The 17,538-nt window shown below is 43.3% G+C and overlaps 1 protein-coding gene across 1 annotated transcript in view; it reads left to right on the top strand.

Annotated features, from left to right (window-relative positions):
- Window positions 1-17,538, top strand: part of KIAA1328 (KIAA1328 ortholog) — a 254,190-nt gene that overhangs the window by 12,950 nt on the left and 223,702 nt on the right. The window contains exons 4-5 of the mRNA XM_030565790.1: window positions 1,171-1,265; window positions 16,225-16,340. Coding sequence (XP_030421650.1) covers window positions 1,171-1,265; window positions 16,225-16,340 — 211 coding nt within the window. The remainder of the gene's footprint in view (window positions 1-1,170; window positions 1,266-16,224; window positions 16,341-17,538) is intronic.

Here is a 17,538-nt window from a genome sequence, read left to right as displayed (position 1 = left end):
TGTCAACCTCACATGTCAATATACAAAGTACACTTCTGCCCCGATATAACATGACCCGATGTAACACGAATTTGGATATAACACGGTAAAGCAGCGGGGCTGCGCACTCCGGCGGATCAAAGCGAGTTCGATATAACACGGTTTCACCTATAACATAGTAAGATTTTTTTGGCTCTCGAGGACAGTGTTATATCGGGGTAGAGGTGTAGATACCCCTAAATCAAACTGTAAGTTCTCAAATGTTTTCCTTGTCTATCTCTAAATTTTGATCATTGATGGAAATATTTTTTCACTGTTTGTATATGCACAGTGAAATCAACATTGACCAATAATAATCTAATCTGTCCAAGCCTAATTATATGTAATTACAATAACAGTGATACTGTAAGAACTGACTTTTAAACTATAAACTGTGTACGCCCTCTGGTGGACATGGGTACCAAATGCATCCATTTATTTAGGTGAAATATAGGAGTGGACTGGCTCAGAAAGAAGAGAGCATGGTAGATTAGATTTAAAAATTATTTTGTTTGTGGGGCAGGATTGGCAGTGGTTGAGAAGCAGTTGAGCATAGTTTAGATTTTAAATCTAATTAAAAAAACTGACAATGGCTAGTGGGGGTGGGGGTAACTCAGTTTAGTGTATGTTTCTAAATAAACAAAACACAATGGAGCTAACAAGATACCTATCCTGTTATAACCCTGATCACTGCTTATATGTTGCGTTCCTGTTGCTCTCTATGACTCCTATGTTTAGCCACACAATGAGTTCCTGATTTTGATCTGTCAATTTGGGTGAAGTCACAATAGAAATATAATCCTAGATTTGTAGGCCACCAGGGACCATTTTGATTATCTGGTTGAATCTCCTGCATAACATGAGCCAGAAAACTTTGCCCAGCAAACCCTGCATTGAGCCCAGTAACTTGTGGTTGAATTAGAGCATGTCTTTTTTTTTTTTTTTTTTTTTTTTAGAAGAATCCACCGCAAAATGTTGTAAATTGTTCCAATGGTTAATTACTCTTCAAGTTAAAAATAGGCACCGTGCTTCCAGTCTGAGTTTGTTTAGCATAATTTTCTAACCATTACATCCTGAAATACTTTTAATAGTGTCAGAAATACTTGTTCTGTATAAACTATTGCATTTTAAAATGCAGATTTTACTTTTCAGGTCACTAATGAAGGAGGAGCGAAGAGTGCTTCTTTAAAGGATTTGTGTCCCGAGGACAAGAGACGCATTGCAAACTTAATTAAAGAACTTGCCAGGTGAGAAGAAGCTTCACCTAAAAATGCATTATGTTTAGGGAGAGTCATTCTTTGAGTTAATGCCAGACATCTTAGAACTTCATCTTTATTAAACAGACAGAAGCATAAAGTGATTGCTCTTGCTGGAAGAGACTTACCCCCCCTTGACCAAAAAAAAGCTAGGCAGCATCAAGCTAATAGGCCTTTATCCTGCAAATTGCAGGAGCCTGTTCACACAGAGCTGGTTACAGGATCATGGCCTTAAGGCATGGTTACATTTGCAAATGTAGAGTGCTTTGAGTTAAACCAGAGCGCAGTAGGGAAAGCACTGCAGTCTGTCCACACTGACAGCTGACAGCGCACTGGTGTGGCCACATTAGCAGCTCTTGCAATGCCACAGAGAGCAGTGCATTGTGGTAGCTATCCCAGCATACAGGTGGCTGCAATGTGCTTTTCAAATGGGGGGGCGTGGAGCGTGACAGGGAGTGTGTTGTGTATATGTGGGGGGAGAGTGAGTTTTTGGGGAGCTGAGAGCATGTCAGCATGCTGTCTTGTAAGTTGAGACAGCAGCAGACCTCCCCCACCTCCCTCCCTCTCACACAGCATTCCATAGTAATGGTTGTTTTGTCTCGGAGCAGATAAGCAGCTGGCTGTCAAACGGAGCTTTCAAAGGGCATATCCAAAACAGTGACAAGATGGCCACTTGACTTAAGGGGATTATGAGACGTTTCCAGAGGCTGATCAGAGGGCAGTAATGCAACATCTCATTCACACTGACGCTGGGGCGCTCCAGCGAGGGCGCAGCAAATGTTATTCCTCTCGCCGAGGTGGAGTACCAGGAGCACTTCAGCCGTGGAGTCAGAGCGCTCTACGTGCCTTGCCAGTGTGGACGGGTTGTGAGCTAGTGTGCCTGGGGCTCTTTTAATGCACTGTAACTCACAAGTGTAGCGAAGCTGTTAGTTGCAACAAGGGCTCTTTCCTCTCGTGTAAAAGAGAATATTAAATTCTTTCAGTTATTTCCTGTGTTTTCTGAAATCACAAACTTTGCTGGTATGAAACTTTGCAGTGCGAATCTGCCAGTGGAGCAAGTTTTAAGAGAACTACCATTTAGAGGTAGGGGCATAAGCTTTTGTGGTTAAAAAAGCCCCACTTCTTCAGATGCATGAAGTGAAAATTACAGATGCAGGCATAAATATCCTGGCACATGAAGAGAAAGGAGTTACCTTACAAGCGGAAAACCAGTGCTGACAAAGCCAGTCAGGGTGGATGTGATCCACTCTCAATAATGAGGAAGTGTCAAAACCAAGAGAGGGAAATGGCTTTTGTAGTGAGCCAGTCACTCCCAGTCCCTTTTCAAGCCCAAATTAAAAGTGTTAAGTTTGCAAATGAATTGTAGCTCTGCAGTTTCTCTTTGAAGTCTGTTTTTGAAGTTTTCTCATTGGGATGACTACTTTTAAATCTGTTTATAGAATGTCCAGAGAGATTGAAGTGTTCTCTTACTAGCTTTTGTGTGTTACCATTCCTGATGTGTCATTTATGTCCATTTATTCTTTTACATAGAGACTGTCCAGTTTGGCCAGTTTACATGGCAGAGGGGCATTGCTGGCACATGATGGCATATATCACATTAGTAGATGTGCAGGTGAATGAGCCCCTGATGGTGTGGCTCATGTGGTTGGGTCCTCTGGTGTCGCTAGAGAAGATATGGGGACAGAGAAAGCAACGGGGTTTGTTACAGGGGTTGGGTCCTGGGTTTCTGTGGTGTGGTGTGTAGTTGCTGGTGAGTATTTGCTTCAGGTTGGGGGTGGTGAGGGCTGTCTGTAAGCGAGGCTTGGCCTGCCTCCCAAGGTCTGAGAGAGCAAGGGATTCTTTTCCAGGATAGGTTGTAGATCGTTGATGATGTGCTGGAGAGGTTTTAGCTGGGGGCTGCCTGTGATGGCCAGTGGTGTTCTATTACTTCGTTAGTCCTGTCCTATAGTAGGTGACTTCTGGGTACTGTCTCGCTCTGTCAATCTGTTTCTTCACTTCCCCAGATAAGTATTGTAGTTTTAAGAACTTGATAAAGATCTTGTAGGTGTTTGTCTCTGTCTGAGGGATTGGAGCAAATGTGGTCGTATCTTAGGGCTTGGCTGTAGACAGTGGATCGTATGATGTGTCCTGGATGGAAGCTGGAGGTGTGTAGGTAAGTATAGTGGTCAGTAGGTTTTTGGTATAGGGTGGTGTTTGTGACCATCACTGTACAGTGCAAATAAGCAATCTATCTCCTGTCTTACATGTTTTAACACCCCTCCCCCCCTGTGATTGAAAAAGATTTGAGTCTCCTCACCACACAAAGATGAAAAATGAAAAGGAACTGAGTGAGTCACCCTGTTTTAGTTTCCATTTAAAAGGAGGGAAAGAACATTTCGTAATGTTACGTTACGCTGAATTTTAGGATGTACCATGTTTCTTCCATGTATTAAAGGCAAAGGCAATTGGTGATCACCAGCATTGCTTACTTATAATCTTTAAAAAGCTTCATTGAGTACCTGCTTGTTTGCTTTTGATGGTAAAACAAAAAAAATCAGATTTTTTTTGCTATGTAAGCTCTCTGGGGCAGGGTCCATGTGTTTGTACTGCTCCAAGCACCATTGCACCTTAATCCTGATTGAGCCTCAAGCTGCTACTATAACATAAATATTAAAGAATAATATTGAGAAGATCATAATCTCTTTACTTGATGTTTAGCATCCACGTGTGCTCTGTGGAGAGGTCTGTTGCTAGGGAATTCCAGGCACTTGACTTTCCCTAGGAAGCTTATTTTTCTATCAGATGGTAATATCAATAGTTAATTTAGGAGAAATAAAACTTTATAATGGGAACAATCAGATTCTAAATAAAGAATTTTAAAAAATCTGCAGATTTTATCCCCTCCACTAACATTTCAGATTAAAACACATACTGCTTGGGTCTCTAAATGTGCATAAGTTACCTGACTGAACAAATGCACCATTTTTTACACAATCATCACTATAGGGCATGCATTCTTTTGGAAATCCTAGTTACACTGTCAAAGACTTCATAATACAATAGAGGTCACACTCTTTTTTTAATTTAAAAAACAAACCCCCCCTTTTGAACGTTTATCCTGGAATCTGCTGCATACCTAATTGTATGTTTCAGTTGTGTGTTCTCACTGGGCTGCTGGCATTTTTTCATAGTATTCTTTTTTTTCTTTAAAGAAAAGAACACTTTTTGTAAAATTTCATGCATTCTTCGAGATGAAAAATGGTGTCCAAAATATGAAATCATATTTTTGCCTAAACATTTTGATATGTCCCTACAAATTCTAAAAATACTTCTTCAGCCGTTTTTAACCATAGATTTCAAAATGCTTTGCAATAGTGAGCAAGCATCATTAGCCTTATTTTCTCAGATAGAGAAACTGAGGCACAGAGATGAAATGTCACCCAGTAAATCAGTGATGCAGCTAGAAATGTTCTGTTGATTTATTCTCTTCATCAACTGGAATACTTTCCTCGTAATAACTTGTTACAAATTTTTGCTGTACAATCTTTTAGTAAACTTCCAACTCTTCATTTTTAACTATTCCATGTGTTAGAATGTCTAGTCAAGGCTGTAATGAAGAATAGATTGCACTGAAGCCTGCTTACAAATGGTCAAATGTTGTAGCTGTTCTAGAAGCAGGCCCCAGTGTTTGATATATAGGTGTATAATCTAATAATGAAAAAACCCTCTATTACATTGTTACTCAAAATACACTGCTCCCAACTGAATTCCAATGCACTAACTCATTTAAACACGGGATTCTTTTAAAGTCTCAGATGCTTTGATTTTTCCCTAAGGATAGATTGATATTTCTGCCTGACATTTCTCTGAAGAAAAATAGAAAGTGCAGCAACATTAATTTTGAAAGGTAAAATTAGTGGAACACTATTATTTTATATTTAGTTCTCTTTTATTTTTAAATCTAATCATATTTTTATTGGATGTAATTAAAAGTCCTTTGCAAGAGTGATAGGAAAGTTAAACTCTAACTCCTCTCACCTCATTTGCTTTAAAAAAAAAACAACTCTTCCATAATTTGATATTTCGTAGTAGCAAAAGAACCAGTAAAATACTGAAATTTCCAGATAGACTTTGCAGTAAACAATAATAGCCATTAATAATAATAATAATAATAATAATTAATAAAATAAAAACCTCATCTGGCCAGAGAGAAACTTCATAGGTTCTGATTGTTCCACACTGTATGCATGGAAATGTCATGGTAGCTGAGAATAATTCCTGCATGTTTATCACAGGATCATGGATGGAAATTGTTTGGTTAATAACTGCCCATCTCAAGACAAAGTGAAGGAAGGGATAAAATCCTGGCCATACTGAAGTCAGTGGCAGAACTTCCATTGGTGCAAGTGGTCAGAATTTCACCCAAGATTTGCTGTAATAGCTCAAGTTATTGACCATCTCATTGGGTATCTTGACTTTTCTGCAATGGTTTATGACTGGTGGAGCAACTGGAGATTGTCCTCATCTCTTTACCCTTGCAATTTTATACGTGGAAAAGTGTGTGTGTTATTCTTGAGGGCATTCTGCACCAAAAAATTAAAAACTCTGCAAACAATATTTTAAAAATCTGCAAAATTCTGCAAATTTTATTTCTCAAATAAATGTGGATGCTCCAGAATGGCAGTGGGGAGCACAGGCCACTGGCCGCACAGAGGTAGGAGATCACTGTGCAGCTCCCCACTGGGACATGGACTCAGCAGTGAGACTGGACCCAACCCTGACACAGCGCAAGGACCAGGCCTATTCCAGAAGCACCTCAGGGCCCTGCCACTCCATACCAGGTGCACCAGCTATGGGCAGGCAGCCTCAGCAGGGCAGGATCCAAGCGTGGAGGGGCTTGGTATGGGTTGAGAGAGTTCTGTGTGGGGTAATCTGAGTGTGGGCAGCTCAGGAAGGGATCCTGGGGGGATCTGGATACACAGAGGATTATTGGGGGCGTTAGAGGGGGCTCTGGCTGCAATGGGGCTCTGCAGGGGGGTTGAGGTGAGGGTAGATGTCTGGGTGTGGAGGGCTCAGTGGGGTGGGGATCCAGGTGCAGCTGGTTGGGTCTCGATATGGTGGGGTTTCTGGGGCGGGTGGTGCAGGGAGAGTGGGCTTTGCCAGGGGGTTCTGGATGCGAGGGAGGGGATGAGTTTTAGTGGGAGGGTCTGGATATGAGGGGATCTGGATGCACAGGGGTTGGGCAGATGGAGGAGCAGCTCTCTGTACATTGATCCCTTCCCCTGCAGCTGAGGAGCGATGAGTGCAGGAAGCATAGGGAGAGGAGTTTGCTGAGCTTCCTACAGCTTGGAGGGGAAATCAGGGGGGTGGGTCTGACCTGGCCCCAGATGCTGTGCACAGGAAGAGGAAGTCTCGTTCTCCCCAGCCCAGCCGAGGCTAGCAGCTGAACGCAGCACAGGATAGGAGCCACTAGCAGGGTCATCCCCAGTCCTGCCCCTTGCCACATAGCGATTTATCTCTCTGCCGACTGCCCTGGGCAAGCGAAACATACTGCTGGTGAGGGTCACGTGACTCCTCTTGTGGCTTCCTTTTACTTCCCCATCAGAAAGTCATTTTTCAGCAGGGAAGCAAAGAAATATGTGGGGACATAAATTCTGTGTATGTGCAGTGGCGTAGATTTCCTCTAGTAGTAGTAGTGTGTGTGCGTATTCCTTCCAGACTCTGCTGAAGATTAGCTAATATACTGAAACATGGAAGAGGATTATTCTTACCTTACTTTGACTAAGTTCTAATGTTGTTAACTATAATATTATCCTATCCTTTGGAAAAATTCCAGCTATAGTATTTGCTTCCGACCTGTGCTGCAGGGAATTTCAAGGGTTGGCCACACACTAGCTATTAGAGACTTGATGAAATTGAATTTTAAGACCAGGTTGAAAGAAGGAACTCAGTCAGATCCCTTCTAATCTTCTTTTTGAGGCTAAATAATTATAGGTTTTGAACTCTTCTGTCACTTGTAAATCCTAGCCATCTGTTTGTCTTTTTCTGAACCTATCCAACTTTTTTACATCTTAAGGTGAAGGGACATGAACTGGACTGGGTGTTCCAAATGAAACTGGTCTGTTGTTGGCTATGTCACATCTTCTTTACTTTATGTGCCTTTTAAATACATCCAATGCTCTCTTCGCGTTAACTAGAGAATCTGGGTGGACTCATCATTCCCCTGTCCATAGTGACTGATGCTAGACATTCAAAAGGTTTTGCAGGCACCGTGTGCCTTTTTTTCAAGTTCCAGATGGGGCTCTGCTCATTGTTGATTCCTTGAGGAATTTCAGAGCTGGAGTTAGTTATGGCTAAGTTACCAGAGTGCTTTGTGTACTGAGCAGTGCAAGTGGGCTATGATCATTGGACTCGCTGCTCCATGGGTGTTTCAAAAACACTCAGAGGTTCCCATGTACTCAGGCAGCTGCTTCTGGCTTACTGATGCAAGTGTCACAACTATACCAACAGAAACAAGTTAAACCATTACTCTCCACACAGGGCCTATTAGCTAGGGAAGATGTTCCTTGACCTCACACTGATGCAGGCTTTCCTGCATGCAGGCTTCCCAGAGCAGTAATGAGGAGAGATCTACACACAGGATCCACACCCTCTCACTCCTGGACAGAGTCACAACTGCCCTGGATCCTTCTAGAGGAACAGCTGGGGATATCATGGGCATCAGCCAGCTATTTGTCCGACACTGCCCCTGGGACTAACTAAGTAGAGTGGCAGGAGTGGCCACACAATACACTTGACCGAATCATGTTTTTGCAACTAATACAAGAGTCTTGAGAGCCCACTCTCCTTCAGTGTCTGGCATAGTGGATGGGGGGTTGTATCCTTTGAGGATTCCCAGGATGGACAGCTTCCATGAATAGGGAGCATCCTCACTAGGAATGAGATACGTGTGACGCTAAGCGATAGTTCACAGCTGTAGTAGCAAGATTTGCTGATTCTTGTCTTTATGCTCCACCCCCCAAATTCTTCTTCCCTGCCCTCACAGTTTGTGTGTGGAGTCAAGGAATTCAGCTGTATTTTGGGTGAGTAGAAGTATCAGATAAGATGCATATACCATGCAGACTCGTTCATTAGCAGTCCTACTCCTCACAGCACTGGGAGCACAAGTACTTGATCTTTCTTTTGGTCTTCTCTCAGTTGACAGAGGGCACCCCTAGAAAATCGAGCCCCTCACCCTTTATTAAATCTTCAGTTAAAGGCAGAGCACTGGTATAGCAATTTGCCCGTCTCAAAATGAGATTGAAGTGTCTGCATCCAACTGGAGGTACATTATTATACACACCTGAAAAGAGTGGCAGAACATTACTGTATGCGTGCATAGTATTGTCACAGAATGTAGAATGCCCTTGCCTGACTTGGCAGATACTGTATAATGGAATTCATGTCCTCGGTCAATGAGCGTGCAGGAGCTCAGAATGGAGAGTTTGCTGTTCCTATACGCTAAGGAACAACATGAGGATGAAATCCTCCTCCTGTTGCATCTTTGTTAGGGGATATGAGGATTCCTAGCTGGGGGAACAGGGTAGCTGTGTCTGAGATACTCATCTGCTTTCTCCGTGTGGTTTACCAAGCATGTGGATTGGGTTGTTGGGCATGGATATCTTGGCTCTAAAACCAGAGATTCTATATGTCATGGGTCGACAACCCTTCAGAAGTTGTGTGCTGAGTCTTCATTTATTCACTCTGATTTAAGGTTTCATGTGCCAGTAATATATTTTAACATTTTTAGAAGATCTCTTTCTATGTCTATAATATGTAATTAAACTATTGTCGTATGTAAAGTAAATAAGGTTTAAAAAATCTTTAAGAAGCTTAATTTAAAACTAATTAAAATGCAGAGGCCCCCAAACTGGTGGCCAGGACCCAGGCAGTGTGAGTGCCACTGAAAATGAGCTTGTGTGCACGCATGTCATAGGTTGCCTACTCCTGCTATATGTAGTAGAGAGAAAGAGAGCCTGGAGCACTGGGCCTGGTGCAAGACCTGTGATTATGAGCCAAAGTCAAGCGATGTATTAAAGCAGATGCTTACAAGTTTACTATCTGGTACATGAACTTAGCCAAGGTACTGCTAGTGTTGCTAAAACACAGGCACTTCTAAGAAGTACTAGGCAGTGGGTAAGTATGCGAACACATTCCAAAAGATTAGCACAGGTACCTCCTGACCTAGCACAAGATAAGAGGGTTTGACAGAAGTGATGAATAGTCACGGCTTAAATTCTCATAGATTATTTCCCAGAGGGGCTCCCCAACCCCACCACATGCTATAAAAACTCCAGGGCCTAGAGGGGGAGAAAGCGAGAACTTGAGGCTCCAAGATTCAGCCTTCAGCTGCTGGGCTGGTGGTGGGGGGAAGCTTGGGCTTCTGCCCTGCAGGGCGACAGGGCTCTGGGCTTCAGCTGCAGGGGAGGGGAGTCTTGGGGCTTCAGCTCTCTTGGGGGTGGAGGCTCCGGGGCTCAGTGATTCAGCCCTGCTGGGGTACATTGGGGCGCCACTCCAGATAGCTCCGGCTGAACTTAAGCCCTTTGAATAGCGATGTTTTGCCCAAGACCTCGGGAACAAGATACAAGGAGAGGTAACAAGGAGATGTCATGAAGTATTTAAGGTGGTATGTAAATTGTTTGTCTAGAAGTCTTGGGGTACCTTGCCATAATCCTTTGTGTGTCCGAGGGGACAACAGAAATTCCGACTGCTGACTGAGCTGCTCATTGCCACGGGGCACTCACATGTTACTGTACCTGTAGCTCCTACAGGACGCTAGGACTGTGCTTTGAGGGCTATAAACCTGGCCAAGTGCCTTTTGTCTCTAAACGGTGCTGGTGGTCTTTTTTTATGAGTAACATTGCTGTCTGCCGAATTAGCAGGCTGCACTATCTGCTTGTGCTGATAACACTGGAGCTCCAAGAACAGAAGCACTGAGCAGCTGTTACAACTTGGCAGCCTGGAGAGCATTACCGAGGCAATGACATTCCAGCCTTCTACACTTCAAAACACTATAGTCTCCCTCTGTTGACACCTGGGTAGGAGAATAGAAACCTTGATTAAAGGAAATCTTTAGGGGACCCAAGAGGACATAGAAGGAAGTCTGAGGGGATGCACACTCAGTCCTCTGTATACACCTCAGTAGCAAGCGTTGATGGTGACACAGCTGGACTGTGGCCCCTAGAGCTACAGCAGCATGCAGGATAAGGTTTAATCAGTATCTGTGGCGTGGAGATGTTAACTGCTGGGGAGTGTTGCTACAGTTCATTTGTGGACTTTGTAGCCATAGGTATGGCAGGCGTTAAGTTGTACACAGCTGTGTGGAGATGCCTGTCCAGTTCAGTACAGTGGTAGTATATTTGCTGTTGGGGTGGCCATTGTCAACTTGTTCATAAAAAGATACAAATGGCCATACTGGGTCAGACCAGTGGTCCATCTAGTCCAATATCCTGTCTTCCAGCAGTGGCCAATGTGAGATGCCTCCGAGGGAGTTAACAGAATAGGGCAATTTTTTGAGTGATCCATCCTCAATCATCCAGTACCAGCTTCTGGCAGTCAAAAGTTTAGGGTTCCCTAGAGCATGGGGTTGTGCCTCTGACCATCCTGGCTAATAGCCATTGATGGAGCTGTCCTCCATGAACTTCTCTAATTCTTTTTTTTTCATATCCCTAGCTCACCTGACAGTGCGCATGGTGATGTCCTGACGTCACAGAGGATGTTCGCTTTGTTCTGTAGGGTTGTCAGGTTCTCTGCTGCCTTCTTTTCAGCTTGACTGCGTAGACTACTGCATTTCTCTGTTGTCTTCCCACTACCTACCATTGCCATAACTACACTGAGTTTAGTTAGTATTTGGCCCTGCAGCTGCTGGTTATTCAGGCCTTAGGTGTGTTCCTGGACTGCAGACCCAGCAGCGAGTTAGGGGTGGAGGTTGCCTTCAAGATAAAGAGAGCTTATTTAATCACCTGTAAAGCTGTATTTTGCTTGGTGCTCCCTGGTTACCTTTCATCCCCACTGAACAGGCTGTCCCTGCTCTGTCTTGTGCTGGTGCACCCGCTGCTGTCCTGTCTTGCTCAGGATGCCATGATTGTCACTTTCAAAGACAATCCTGTCCTTAAGACACTATTTCCTTGATTGCTGTGAGCCCTGGTCTTCCCCTCAGTGAAGTGAACAAAATAGATGGTGGCTTTACTAATTTGCTTTTGATGTCACATTCTTTCCCCCCATCCCATCTGTTGTCTATTTAGGTCTTAATTCTGCATGCGTGCTGAAGAGTCAGGCTCTGCACAAGCATAAGGTTCCATACAGGTGGATCCCTTTGCAGGGTCAAATCCATGGGTTTTTAAGCTCTTCAAAGCAGGGCTTTTGGGTAGAGTTTTCAAGAGAAATCTAGGCACTTAAGTCCCATTGAAAGTCAATGAGACATGGGCTCCTAAATCACTTTTGAAAATAGGACTTGGGACCTTGTTGCGTTTTGGTGCTATTGAAAATATTATCCTTTGTCTCTGTGCTGGACGGCCATATGCCTGGCAAACTGTGAGCAGTACCTAAACCACTGTTGGGGAAACACTGATCTAGTGGCTGTTATGATCATATGAGGATTTTCTTCCATTGCTGGTATACTGAAAACATGTCTTCATTCTGTAAGCCCCTTAGTAGAAAATATGCAGGACCTTATGTAGTTGGTAAAGTTACCAAGTCTGAGCTAAATTTAAAAGGTATCTTGAGCAAAGGTTTTTTATATCTTGTGCCAAGGGGGTTGAATGTAAATTGCACAAGAAGATAGATTGCAGTTGTAGCAGTAAACCTTGAAATTGTTTTATTGGTTTGTTGTCTTTGTTGTCAGCCAGTAATAAAGCATTCTCTCATATGAACAATGGCAACAGAGTCCAAAAGCTATGTATATTAGGAAGTGGGATGACAGAAGTGTTGTTGCCCTTTGAAGGTTCAGCTTTCTTTCTGACCCCAGGGGGAAGAAAAGACTGGTGAAAATCCTATTTCAAAACACCACAAACTGAAAAAAGTTTTTTAGTTTGGCTGCAAAGTCCTTCCCAATACCAATAAAAACCATTTGTTATTTCCAAGGGAAGGCAGTACAATAAATAAATAATAATCTTATTGAGCCTTGTCCAGGATGTGACATAAATCCAGCATAATCTGACAGAGTACTTATATTCCTTTTCCTTGATTTCCTTTTCCTACATCTTGTGAGTGATAATGTCTTCTGTCTCTTATGTGCTCTTTATGGACTGTCTCTTGCTTTGTGGTACATAAGCATATACTGCCACGTATCTTGTGCTTTAAATGACAAAGCAGTAAGCGATGTCACAAGATACGTGGCAACATTTATCAAAGAGCATCACTGAACTGCCTGTGCACTGTGCTCTGCGTTAAATATGAAGTGCAGTGCAGCACATGAACACGATGCAGACAATACAAATAAAGCACAGAATACAGAGATGGGCAAAACCCATTAGATTTGGTTCCTATCCTCTTTGGCCTATACAGAATCATTCCCTGCAGTGCATTTTCTAATGGTTTGTCCAGTTTATAGATTCATAGACTCTAGGACTGGAAGGGACCTCGAGAGGTCATCGAGTCCAGTCCCCTGCCCTCATGGCAGGACCAAATATTGTCTAGACCATCCCTAATAGACATCTATCTAACCTACTCTTAAATATCTCCAGAGATGGAGATTCCACAACTACCCTAGGCAATCTATTCCAGTGTTTAACTACCCTGACAGTTAGAAACTTTTTCCTAATGTCCAACCTAAATCTCCCTTGCTGCAGTTTAAGCCCATTGCTTCTTGTTCTATCATTGGAGGCTAAGGTGAACAAGTTCTCTCCCTCCTCCTGATGACACCCTTTTAGATACCTGAAAACTGCTATCATGTCCCCTCTCAGTCTTCTCTTTTCCAAACTAAACAAACCTAATTCCTTCAGCCTTCCTTCATAGGTCATGTTCTCAAGACCTTTAATCATTCTTGTTGCTCTTCTCTGGACCCTCTCCAATTTCTCCACATCTTTCTTGAAATGCGGTATCCAGAACTGGACACAATACTCCAGCTGAGGCCTGACCAGCGCAGAGTAAAGCGGAAGAATGACTTCTCGTGTCTTGTTTACAACACACCTGTTAATGCATCCCAGAATCACGTTTGAATGATTCTGTTGTAAATCAGTGTGGCTCTGTGCTCACATCAGTTGGTCCAACCTTTTTTTGGTGCAGCATCACCCTGGCAATTAGCAGATGATCATTGTCCTTTATTTCCCCTCATTATAAGCAGTGGCGTATTATTGCCTAGGCCAACAAATTTGCTCACGCCTCCTCCCCAACTCCGCTCCTTCCCCAAATCCCCGGCCTGCCTCCTCCCCTAGGCGCGCCGCGCTTCCCTCCTTCCACCTCCCTCCCAGGCTTGCCGCGCGAAAGTGCTGGGAGGGAGGGAGAGAGTAGCGGTGCCCTCGGAGGAGCAGAGCAGAGGTGAGCTGGGGCCTGCAGGTGTGGGGATTAACCCCGGGGGGGCCAGGGAACCGCTCCCTGCCTCAGCTCACCTCCGCTCCACCGCCACCATCCCCCGAGTGTGCCACAACTCCCCTTCTCCCCCCTCCCTCCCAGGCTTGCTGCGGGGGAGCGGAGGTGAGCTGGCGCGTGTGTGTGTGTGGGGGGGGGCGGGCACCAATTTTTTTTAGGGTCTAGGGGTGGCAAATTTGTTAATCGCCACTGATTGTAAGTGCTGTCACCTTTTTTCTCTTCATCACCCCCGTCTCATTTGTGTGTATAGTTGTTTTCCTTTCTACTGTTTCTTCTCTTCTCCTCTCTTGCTTTGTGGTTCCTCCTCCCTGTTTCCTACTTGCTGGAAAGCTACATGCTGCTTGGAGTGCAGGCATCTATTACTGGCTTTATGGAGCTAGGCCATGTGTGGTACTGCAGCTGAAATGAGTGCTGTAGGTTCAGAAAGAAGCAGCTAATTCTGGTGAGCTGCAAAAGCCTGAGCCTAAAGTGATGTTTGCTGTTCCTGTAGCTAGTTGCATTAGAGCTCTCTGTGGGAGCAGGGTTGGATGACAGACATATGTTGACTTATACACAGCTACAGGAGCAAATATTAGTGGGACCTGAGGTGGATTCAGGGTCATGCAGCTTTCTCTACATTCATCGAATTCCTCCTCTGGTTTGTGCATCCTCCTCATGAACCAGTCTTGTGGTGGATCTACACTGGTGAACACCACGACTGTGTAGAATTGTGTAGGACAAGAAAATGGGCATATGCCCTTTGTTGCTGGAATGATTTGACACCACAGTCATCTCTTGCTATGTATGATATAAAAAACTGCTCTTAATGGTTAACTCTGGAGCCTCAGATTGCCCCACTATAAAGGTGGTGTAGATACAGGGTCAGATCATCCCCTTATACATTTATTTTCTGGCCTTGGGTTTGGAGAGCAGAGATTTGAGCTTTAGCATCAGCCTTGTCAGGTTGCTACTTCTCATTCTGTACAATCTTTTTGTTTGAGCTATAGTTAAGGCTGGGGGTTGGAGCCTGGCAGGTGTCTCCTGGCCATGGCATTCTGCCTTACCCCCACTGTGGATTTTCCTGTATTGGAGAATGCTGACCCAATCAACATTTCTGTGGCTGCTCCCTGAAATTTTGAAATACCTTCACGCCCCCATGGGATTGTTAGGGTGCTACATAGATGACAGAGCCTGTTCCTGATTTCCCTGAAGATCATGGGACATCCAGTGAGTCTGGCAACCTGTGTCTTCCCATTTGTCCCAAGGAACAGGCCCTCCTTCTTGCCCCAAAACCACCTCCTCCAAGCAAAGTAAGCTGAAATGTGGTCAGTTTCTTGGCCTTTCAACACATTGTGATTCAGTCTCGTTATCTTCTGCATGACAACTGTGGGTCTGAACATTGATAAAACACTTTGAGATCCTTCAGCGAAAGGAACTACAGAAGTGAAGAGCATTATCTATGTTGTTTATCCGTCTAAAGTAAATAGCATATTTTGGAGAGCTTTTACAAAGTCAAGATTTCCAAGCCACATTTTTAGCATAGGTAGGAGAATAGTCTGTGGGTAATAATCTTCAGCCTACACAATGCCAGAATAATTTGGGTGTTTTCCCCTTCTCTTTGGTAAAAGCAGCAAAGAATCCTGTGGCACCTTATAGACTAACAAACGTTTTGGAGCATGAGCTTTCGTGGGTGAATACCCACTTCCTCAGATGCATGCTTTTACAGATCCAGACTAACACGGCTACCCTCTGATACTTCTCTTTGGTGTTCACTTTGAAATGAAAAATAAATTATCATTGCAGACCTTGCTTATGTTATGTTTTAATTGCTGTCCAGTTATTTATACCAAGCAACAAGATACAAGGCCTCATGGCCAAGACAAAAGCAATTGCTCATGTATTAATACCTAAGCATTTGGCAAAAGAAAATCTGGTGTCTAGAAAACTTTTTGTTTGATGAAAAGATGTGCAAACAAACAATGTTTTGCTTGTAAGATTAGAAATGGAAATATGTTCTTAAACTCTCTGTCTTGGGCCCTGATCCTACAACTGGATCTGTATGGATAGGCTCTTAAGTCTTGTATGGACCTCAGTATGGCTCCATTATGGTCACAAGGGTCAGTCTGCACAGATCTAATTGCATAAAGCTTTGGGTCCTTGCTTGGTAGTTTATATGCAGCCCTCTTCCCTGCCCCTCCAAGAGACTAACCTACTTGAAAAGTTTTCTTGCATAAAGTCACATGTATATTTCACTTCAAAGTTGGGGGAAATTGCCAGATGAAGGCCTAAATTGGTTTCAGGCGGAGGAGGTGGATTGATGACGGATAAAGTTTCCCTGGAAAGATCGGAAATTAGGCACCGTGGTCGTGGTCATGTATTTTATTTCGCTCTGACAGGGCCATTGGTCTCTCTCTAATCGTTTCAGGGTAAGTGAGGAAAAGGAAGAGACAGAGGAGCGCCTGAGAGCAGAACAGGAGTCATTTGAGAAGAAGATCAGACAGCTAGAGGAGCAGAATGAACTTATCATCAAGGAAAGGGAAGATATCCTTTTAAAAAAAACAACAATGTGTGGTGGTATTCACTGTCTGAAATAACAAGTGAACTGCAGAGAAATAATTGTTCTAATTTATAGCAGGGAATAAATCTGCATGTGCTGCCATTCAAAAGCAATCAGAGATGACTTGTCAGCATGTGCTGCTGGTTCATTTGAGCTTGAAACTGCCATCCAGCTGTTTCTGTGATGTTACTTTGCTATGAAATAGATATTTGTCAACTACAATGACAATATGGAGTTTATGCATTAAAATATGGTTATAGATTTTTTTTCACTTAATCCTGTTAAGAGGGTTGTAATTGAGGGCTAAAGCTCCTTTCACATGGCTTTCCACTACTTTCAGTGTCCAGAGACAGAATTTACACTGAAAGCATTAAAATAAAATAAACCTTAAGATCAGGGGTTTGGCCAGCTCATACTGGCAGAGGTTCACAAAGTAGTATTAATGGAACCAAACGTTTAAAAAAAAAAAAGAGTAATGGATCCAAATTATGCAGTTTAGACCTGTATTAAAAATTGAAAAACCCATTTGGCTCCCAATGCTGGACTGTGATCTGCACAGATCTATGCAGTGGGGTCCGCCTGCATGGATCAGTTTACAGGATCAGGGCCTTGGTTTATAACTAGATTGAGCATACACGGGACCTCTGAAATACGTTGGAGCCTTGGTCTGTCTTGTATTCCATCGCACGAATCCTCATTCTTACACGGCTGCCTTTCTACTTTAAACCTTCAGAAGGCTAACAAACAATCCCAACAGGGAACACAGGAGAGGGTTTGATTAATACAATGATGTTAATTTTGATAAAATAAACTGTTCTCTGTACTGCTGAATGATTTGCTGACTATGATGTAGCTGCTGAGAAATATCCAGACACATGTTTGTGCCACAAAATACAACAAATTTGCAAAGACTATTCTAACTTCAGACTTAGCTTCAGCGGGACCATGGTTTGTACTTTTGCATTGATTTCAGTAGGGTCAGGATTTTGTGACAGAGTGTTCTAATTCTTGGGTCTTAATGTGCTTATGAATTTAAATGAGATTCATGCTCTGGGGGAACATTATCTGTATTGGTGAATATGTACATGTAACTTCCATTAACGCTAATGACTGTTAGTCATGGGAAGGAAATATACCCCCTCCTTTTTTTTTAAAAACCTTTATCAGAAATGGATTGTTCAA

This window comes from Gopherus evgoodei, chromosome 6 (assembly GCF_007399415.2).
Source record: "Gopherus evgoodei ecotype Sinaloan lineage chromosome 6, rGopEvg1_v1.p, whole genome shotgun sequence".
In the NCBI taxonomy this organism is placed as follows: Eukaryota; Metazoa; Chordata; order Testudines; family Testudinidae; genus Gopherus; species Gopherus evgoodei.
This window is presented reverse-complemented; position numbering and strand designations above follow the sequence as displayed.